The sequence below is a fragment of the Phaethon lepturus genome, unplaced genomic scaffold (assembly GCF_000687285.1).
Source record: "Phaethon lepturus isolate BGI_N335 unplaced genomic scaffold, ASM68728v1 scaffold27564, whole genome shotgun sequence".
Classification (NCBI taxonomy): Eukaryota; Metazoa; Chordata; class Aves; order Phaethontiformes; family Phaethontidae; genus Phaethon; species Phaethon lepturus.
Genome location: NW_010532969.1, coordinates 316 through 9,352, shown reverse-complemented (window position 1 = coordinate 9,352; position 9,037 = coordinate 316). Strand labels below are relative to the sequence as shown.

General features: G+C 36.5%; 1 protein-coding gene across 1 annotated transcript; it reads right to left on the bottom strand.

Moving 5' to 3' along the window:
* Positions 1-414: 414 nt before the first annotated feature.
* ACTL6A (actin-like 6A) lies at positions 415-8,656 on the bottom strand (the record flags this gene model as incomplete). Its single annotated transcript, XM_010285037.1, has 13 exons — positions 415-1,119; positions 1,741-1,827; positions 2,893-2,988; positions 3,939-4,019; positions 4,371-4,485; positions 4,780-4,841; positions 5,020-5,109; positions 5,196-5,302; positions 5,542-5,636; positions 6,339-6,436; positions 7,737-7,837; positions 8,212-8,386; positions 8,580-8,656. Coding segments are annotated over 13 exons (1,265 nt in total), but the record flags the coding sequence as incomplete, so codon positions are not given.
* Positions 8,657-9,037: the final 381 nt, after the last annotated feature.

Below are 9,037 nucleotides of genomic sequence, written 5' to 3'. Positions count from 1 at the left end.
TTTAAGGTAAGAAGCAAAACTTCATTGTGTCCCAATCCAGAACATCACGCAGCTGCACATTAAAGTAAGCTTAAACAGCAACATAGACCTGCATCTTGACAGCCGGTTCACCCTACTTCCTCTGGCCCTGAGTGCACGCTCTCCATGCAAAAGGCTGGCACTTACAGACCACGAGTCAGACAAGGGAGCTAAACCAGCAGTAAAGGAGGAGTGACTGCCCTGCTGAGTTCAGCTCCCTGTAACATGTCAAGCCACAGCCTGAGGTCTTTTGTGACTATTCTCCTTGTCTTGGAGAGACAATTAACTTCCCTGGCTCAAATAAGTTTTGCTTCTCACCTACATCACAAAGGCATTATATACATCCTTGGAAATCAGGTGGAAAGCACTGATTGATTACTGAAATGAAATTGCCCCATAATAAAAAATTAGCAAACCAGTGCTTAATATAACATTCACTAAGTGGAATGTAACACTTTCACCAGACAGTAAAAGTTTACATTGAACTGAGTTACCTATAGTAGATCACTAAATACAAACTTTCCATTTTTAAAACAGAAGAGTAACTTTCTCTGCAAGTACTCACAAAGTTGCTCAAATATAAAAGACCAAATTTTATTTTTTAAGAAAGAAATAAGAGCAATTTAAGGCCAAAGTACCAGCAAGGAAGACTAATATGTGAAAGTAGACAAAAGATTTTCAGTAAATTTGCATGGGCATTTGCAAGGTTATGCCTCTATCTATTAGCTAACCTGTAAAGCTGTTCCCAGGAAAAGATACTAGAGAAAAATAGACATTTATACAAAATTATAAAATGCTTGTTACATGAATTATTGCTTTACAAGGGACATAAACATCCTTTTTCTATAATAGTACCAATTAGGTGTCTCAATTTCTAGGGTTTGTTAAAATGTAACTTGAATTATGCAAAAAATCCAATATAAACTTTCTACAAAAAAGGGGTCCATCCCATTCCTGAGTATGCTAAAGCTATAAAATAGAAGGAGAACTGAGCAGGCAGCAGTTTTCACAGTAAGAGGTTTAAGGACATTTTCTTTCTACACACTGTTTCCCTCCTTCTTCATATTCTTGTTTAGAAATCCACATCTGTTGAAAAGTACCCTAAAAAAAAAAAAAACCACAAAACAAAAAACCACACAAAACACACAACAACAAAAAAAAAAACAATCAGAAAACAAATGAAGGTTAAGTGAAATATGATTAGCTTTTCCTAGGAGGAAAAACAAGCAAGTCTTTACATTAAATGAGGCCAGAGGACTTGACCTGCTTAACTACCTTTTCCTTTGAGTTTTATATCGCTAGCGATTCAAATCAAGACAGGAAGATGCAGAATTGAAAGCTGATTTCAGTCTCCCTTTCCCATTCTGCTAAATTTTAATCCCCACAAACCATTTCAGTAACTTGTAGAATTAAGCTGAGGAATATGATGCAGAAACAGGTTTGCTACTTTCATGGTGTACTACATACATGTCATTTCTAGGTACTGTACTTCAAGTTTGCACCTCGCCATTAAAAATGGGAGACTGTAGCGAGTTACTTTTTGATTGGAAATGCTCATGTTGTCGTCTTTTTTAAATGGATTCCCTTCACTTTACCACAAGAATAGACAAGATCACAATTGCTACAGCAGCACAAACTCTGCAATGCACACTTTGGCACAATTAAGATTTCTGGGTGACAGCGCTGCTTAGCATACCAACATAGTAACACAGGTTTACTAACCAAAGAAGCCAAAATGGAACCACCGATCCATGAGCTGAACCTCCGCTCCACTGTTGTGTTGTTCGCTATCAACTTCAGGCGCATGCTCTGAATAGAATAGGAGGTAAAATGAAAGAACAATCAGACAAGTTGTAGGCTGGCCACCTTTAGGGATAGGAGAAGGACAGCAGAAGAAAGTTGGTGTATATACCAGCATGCAGGTCAAAAAGGTCAATTTTATTAAACTTGCAATAATTTTCATCTGCCCTGTACTTGTAATTCAATAATAGCCATAGGGGGACAGAACACATGTGGTTTTTATCTTGTCTCCCAACAGGGAGCAGCAGCAAATGCGTAAGGCTAAAAATAGGGCAGGTAGACCTCCATCATTCTTACAGTTTGTATTGTCATCTCTAACACTGGGCTACTTACAATGTGCACTGGGACTAAAACGTCTAATGTTGCTGAACTTAATTCATGTAGTCCTTTCACTTTCAAAATGCCTTGTAGCAATAAAATCTTTCAATTTCGGTGGGTTCCTCCTCAGCTATTATAAGAAGCAGCGAGTAACGTAACATTCATGATTTCAGAGTGGCTACAAGTAGAACGTTTTTTTTTAATATGAGTATTCAAGAAATACTGTAAGCCGTATGTGCTCTCAAGAACACAAGTGTAAGGTATTAACACTTGCTTTGACATTAAGTGATTAAAAGAAAAAAAAAACCCAACCCAAGTATGTTAAATCATCAGGTTTTATCTAACAGGTTGAGTTGTCTGTAGAATCCAGGAAGAACAATTCCCATGACAAAGTGACAAGACCTCAGGCAAAATGCCTGAATGTGCCTCAAGTTAGTCAGCAACACTTCAGAAGAGAGGCCATCAAGGGAAATAGTGACTGTTGCTTAGGGACAATTACAGAACTTAGAATCACAATCTGAAAGCAGGAATGAAGAAGTATTCAGAGAGCAGTTATATCATCTGCTGGAATTCATTTCATGTAAGAACTTTTCAAGACTTCTTTTCTTTAGAGAAGGAGGAGATTTCTTACCCCACAGAAATCTCTTCAGCTGTTGGGTTCCTAACAAAAGTGAAAAGCTATGATACATTGTGTATGTATGCACCAGAAAAGCAAAATGCTAAATAACTCAACACAGTAATTTAAAGTTGTTTTACCGGTGGAGTTTTCTGAGACAGTTCTCTGTTCAATCTGTCTGTGAAACTCTGTATTAGCGTGTTTCCGCCTGCTACAATCACGCTGCCATAGAGGCCCTAAAAAGAGAATAAATAACCTACAATATTAACTCTGAAATCATTCTGAAAACAACTGTTTCACAGAAGAGTGAGGAATAGCACACAAGTACCATATAATCAACAGCAATAATATGTCACTTGATGCCAAGAATATTACCTCTCCCAATCCAAATTATTTTTTACTCACTTGAAAAATATTTCAAGACAGCTTAATATTAAACTATACAAGGAAGACAGAAGCTATGTGATGAATGACTCTAAATGATTTCACAGAGTATTTTCTACTATTGAGAACCCTACAGCTACAGATTATCTCCTGGATCCGAACTCTTGGTTTCCTTACAGCTGGATGTTCCAACCACAAAGGAAAACCCCACAGCACTGCATCAGTTTTCAATCTCGCTAATGTTGCAGTTGGTGAATGCAAATCATGGCCTGGCCTGCTAAGCCAGCCTGACACACAAGTTAAGAGGAAAAATTTGTGACACCACCCCCATGCAGTCCATATCAAACTTGAATATTTTCAAATTAACACCTAAGAAAGTTAGAACACAGTTTTAAAAATAAAGTTTTTTTTAAAAAACCTCTTTTCTTCCTTCTACTCTCTATACAAGTTCCATATGATTGGTTATGTTTAGAAGGTATATCTGCCACGCCCAAAAATGTGAAGATAGCACTCAAAGTTATGAACATAAAATGCTTATCTGAAGCAAATCCAATTATGCAGTGCCAGCCACAAAATCTGGACATTAGCTATCTGAACACAGGTAAAAGCACTAAGTAAAAAAATCCCGATTTAGCATTTGCTAAGACAAAACAGTAATTTTACATGTTGCTATATACAAATATATAATACTTAGAGAATTATTCCAATGTGTTTCTTCATCAGCAGTGTTCTAGTCCCGAAAAATTACATCAGCACAAAAATATCTATGCCTTAAAATAATACATGTCTGACTAACACTTACCGGCCTGATGTCTATATCACACATTCCAACGCTTGTTGTGACAACGTGGCTCACACCCAACATCGTGTTACCAGATAAACCCTAGAATTAAAATTAGTAATCTACACATCATTGCTTCAAAAGAGCAAGGCACATAGAAGCCTTGAATATGTTGAATTTACAAATATTACTAGAGAGGGAACTAAGCATTTTTTTTTAGGAACATAAAGATTCCTATTTTCCCATTCAGCTCATCACCACCTGTTTTGAACTACATTTCGTCCTTTGCTACCCAACCCTAAAATAACACAGGCAAATTGTACCCCCAAGGGAACCACGCAGTGCAAAGACACACATACAAATCAGGAAGTTAAGAACATCATACAAAACGAAGCCATGTGATAATCCAATAATCTAAAACCTTCCAATTACTCCGTATCTTAGTTGTTCTACCTTTACATTAGAAGGGTCAAATAATCCCTCAGGAATTTTTAGACGCTCAGCACCGAAGTCACAGTTATAGCCGTTGGGGAACTCATAATGAACTGTTGGCATCTGCGCTGCCACCCTAGAACATTCAAGTGCAATGTAAATGGGATGTTATCGAAGTAGCATTATAAATCAAGGCTTCAACTAGAATATTGTGATTGATATGACTTACGCTTTCGATATTTATTATGATCTCATGCATCTTTAAATAAAAACTTATCACCTGGATGTACACTTTATTTCTAATTTCAGAAATAAACAGATTTTATTTTAAAACTTCTTCTGTAATAAAACCAGCCAGGAGCAATGAAGAGGCTAAATACCCCATGCACAACTGATAACTAATTTTACAAGAAATAAAACAGTGACGTACTGTTCATCATAGGTTGAATCTGATACTTGAAGGACAGAAGCTTGGAAGTCCTGAATGACACACTGTGGAGTTAAGAATAATATAAGAATGTCAGTCTTCAATTTGATAGAATTCATAGCATTGATACTGACTTTTAAAAAGATTTTAGTTCTTCAAGAGGAAAACCTGATATGCTCGTGAACAAAACTTCTTTAAGGGATCCCTAGGGGAGTTTGAGAGTGGGAGAAATGACCTACTTACATTACACATGTAGTTGTGCCAGGACCTAGTGACCTGGGGTAACTTCTCTTTTCTTTTCCAATTTGCTGGCGACCCCTCCCGAACTGCCTCCTGAGATTGTAGGAAACATGATCATCAGTTACCCATTTAAGCCTCTCCTCAAGCAAACACTTACTAAATAAAAGTTACTTTCCCACCTTTGAAGCAATCATATATGGAGGAATTATCTCTATGTTCATTTCCTGAAACAATTCCCGGCACTGCATAGTAATAAAGTCTCCTGCAAGTGGTGATTTTACAATACCTAAAAGGAAAAAAAAAAAAGAAAAAAAGAGAGAAAGAGAGAAACAAACCCAACATCCCCCCCCCGAAATCACGAATAAACTCTCCCAACCAACTATCTGTCAGTGAACACCATTACGTTTTTTTCCCCGTATTTAAGGTGATACAGGGTTTTTCTGTTGTTTTTAAATTGGTGTAAAAGCAGAAGGCAAGCTAACTCGACCTTGCTACTGCAATGCTGTTATCCATGAAAATTTTTACCTTGCTGAAGTACATATCCATCATGCACTGGAATAGCAGTTGTATGTGTTGCTCCACTATCCAAAATGAGACCTGTAGATCTCCCATTAGCAAAACTAGCCAAAACAATTAAGGAAAATACTGTAATTTTCACTTTAGAAAAAAAAATACTGACATACAATTAGAGCATAAGTACGAATGAGGTCCCCTATGTGTTATTCCTCGAGACTACAAAAGGATTTGCCGTTTTCCGGCACATGTCTTCTTTCTCTGAAGTACACAACCTCATAGAGAGAATGGCATTTAAGTTCTATCTGAGAACTAACTTAAACTTTGGACATACAAAGGTGAGACTTCACATCAGTACTATGCAGCAAGCTCTAAGTACATCCAACTCATTTCAACTCTGAAGCTGAAAACATATTATTAGTTTAAAATAATTACAAATATTAATCTTAAGGCTATGGGAACTTCAAGCTCTAATTATTGTATTTAGTAGTCTGGGCAAGACCATTTCAGGTCTGTAATATTCTTATCCATGGTATACAATGAGAAAAAAATAAAAAAGACCAAAAAAACCCTCAAAAGACGTTGCCTCTAAGGAAAATAGTCAGGTTGGGAGAACTTCAAAACTGAGTTCTAAAGCTTTAAAGTTCAGAAACGGAATTTGTTTACTTCCTCCTCAGATGTTTATGGAAAAATTAATCCAAAAGAAGAAAAGTTAGACATGCTGTTATACTAGGAATTGCTCAGAATAAGTTTACTGAAATTTCCTTGGGAGGGAAACAAAAAAAGCAGTGAAGCATTCCAAAGGATACGCCGTTAGAACAGCGGTTTTACACAAGAAAAAAGCAGGGATGTTGTAGTGTTCAAACATCAACTCAGTCAGTTTTTCACGCTTTGCTCTAGTATTCCACTAGAAGAAAAAAAATAAACCCAATCACAAATAAGTGACCAAAAGGAAGAGATGTTTATCTTGAGGATCATTAGGGCTTGCTAAAAGAATGCTAAGACAATAAAGAAGTAATTAGAATTATTATAGCCACAGTTTCAAATCATATCAAAATTACTAGAGGTCTGCCTCTGTAAGAACTTACTTCAGAATCTTTTTTGTTCCAATTCTACAACAATTCATTAACGCTTATCTAGCACACAGAATTAAAAGTGATATATGTGTTTACTGTTACAACAGAGATTTCTTTACCCTTCTACAGCTCTTCCAGTATCAGTCTCTCGAAGAACTATCTAAAACAAGTAACATGCTCATTTTACAAGGGGAAAGATACATGAAATAACTCGCCCAGTTGAAAGAAAAATAAATCCAGATCTTCCTGTTTCCAAGGTATCTTCCTGTACTTGTGATTAAGCCAGGATATATATCAAATATTTTACACATTACTGAAAACATGATTTTTTTTTTCCAAGCCAATACACTAAAGTAAGATTAGTTCTATAAGGAGAATGTTAATGGGAATCTCTACTCAAACACCCACTGAGCCATCAAATACGAAATAACCATTGCAAATTCACCCATATTCCAAAAGCTACAATTCAACTCAAGGGAATAATGAAAATCTTTTTCATAACATTTTATTAAAGAAAGGCATAACTGTTTTATGGCATGTTTACCTTTTGTATTCTGACTTTAAGATCTGTCCTTCAAATGCTAAGCATCACTAAATGACAGAAACCTTGTCCACGTTTTTTTCCAGAATCTTGTATTCATCTACCTCACCTCACAGGGTCATTTACAGAAATTAAGACAGAAAAATTAAAACTTGTCCATTATAAATATTATTCTGTCACATAATGTTAGTTGTAAGGCTGAATGAAGCAACAGGTTTTCAACAGCATTTTATTATGTATTAAGTTACACTTAATACGACATCCAAACATCTTTTTGCTTTTATTCTAGGCAGTAAAGTGAGATTTTTTTTTTTTACTTCTTTTCAAGAAGTGAAAAATAATAGCATATAGTAAATACTTTCTAATACAACTCATACAAACTATTTCAAATTGTTTTCTTTTTTAGACATTTTTCTTAAACAGATTACTTTCCAGAGCCTGGCAAAGTATTTTAAAACCATTATTTCTGTAGTTAAGTTTTAACACTCGTAACCTACAAGCCAATGTCAGACTTTCCAAGACCAATGTTTGTAGAGTCAGCAAGAAGATACAGCTAAGACTTGTCAAAACGCAAAGCTGCTTTTACTTACCGGTGCTTCGGACATAAGGACAGGATGCAAACTTGCTTCAGATTTAATGTGCATCTTGTAAGTGTGATCCAAAATTGCCTGGAAACTATCCCAGTCTTCAACTGTAACAACATTGAAGCGAGCATGTTAGTTACTTCTAAGTTTTGTTCCATTTCATAAATATATAAAGGTTTTCCAATTATTTTTTTGCGTAGAGCTCTTTAGTCAAAAGCTATCCTCAGCAGACATACACCTCTTAATAGTTTCGCAGAATTCTATTCCTCTGTAAACATCATGATCAGAACATATCAAGAATTATGCCAAAAGTCCACCAACGCTGTAAATCAACTATACTTTACGCAATTACTTGTAAATCAGTTATCCATTCTTACAGCTTCCATTGCCATACACAGCATCTGTCAACATGAAAGCTATGTCTTTTTGCAGCCTAGCAATGCTATTTTAAAAACAGATAGAAAGAGACAGAGCACCATACTCATTCCATTTTTCAAAGGTGAAATGGCCTCCATATTTTCTCTTGGAACTCTCAGGGCATTGGTGTCTATATAGTAAGTTGGGCCCCCTTGTTTGCCTTTGTCACCATCTATCTCCATCAGAGTGCTGCCATTGTCCCTTTCTAGCACCACACCAATGGCTGTTGGAAAATCAACCTGTAAGGCAAAAGGTAAGCAGTATATGAGAACTATTCATGTTTTGGGTCGTCTATTTGCTCATAAATTTAGAGCTTTCTTTATACAATACAGTCAGAATAAAACCCAGCGTATTCTGAAAACTCACAACTAACAAACAAGATCTAAGGCATAAATTCATGTTGTATTTCCTTTGAGTCACATAGATTCTCACCTTTGGACAGTCCTCGCCTGCATAGCCTGCTCTCACCGTATACGAGCCAATGTCAAAAACAAGAGCCCCAACTTCATCTGAAAAGATGGTTAATAAAGAGATAGAGAATGGTTATTACACTCTACTACAACCCTGACCCTTCCCTGCCCCATCTGTTTTGCTTGCAAAAGAAAAGCCAGTCAAGGCACCTTTTGCGAGGCAAGGAGAAACCCCTCTATTCAGAACTCCGGTTAACAGAGAGCTATTAGAAGACTGCACATAGGCTTTAACTTGGACATTGTAATACCTTCTTTTGGCATAAGTAGAAGAGGAATTCTATCGGAAAAGGGAGAACCCAGTTGCATCGAAATAGATTACAAGACAAAGCTTTCAAAAAGCGCTAATTTAAGTCATGGAAATCCAGGTGAGCCCAGACCTCCTGGGGTTGATCAGAATTAGAAAGGTGGGCTTGAAAACAG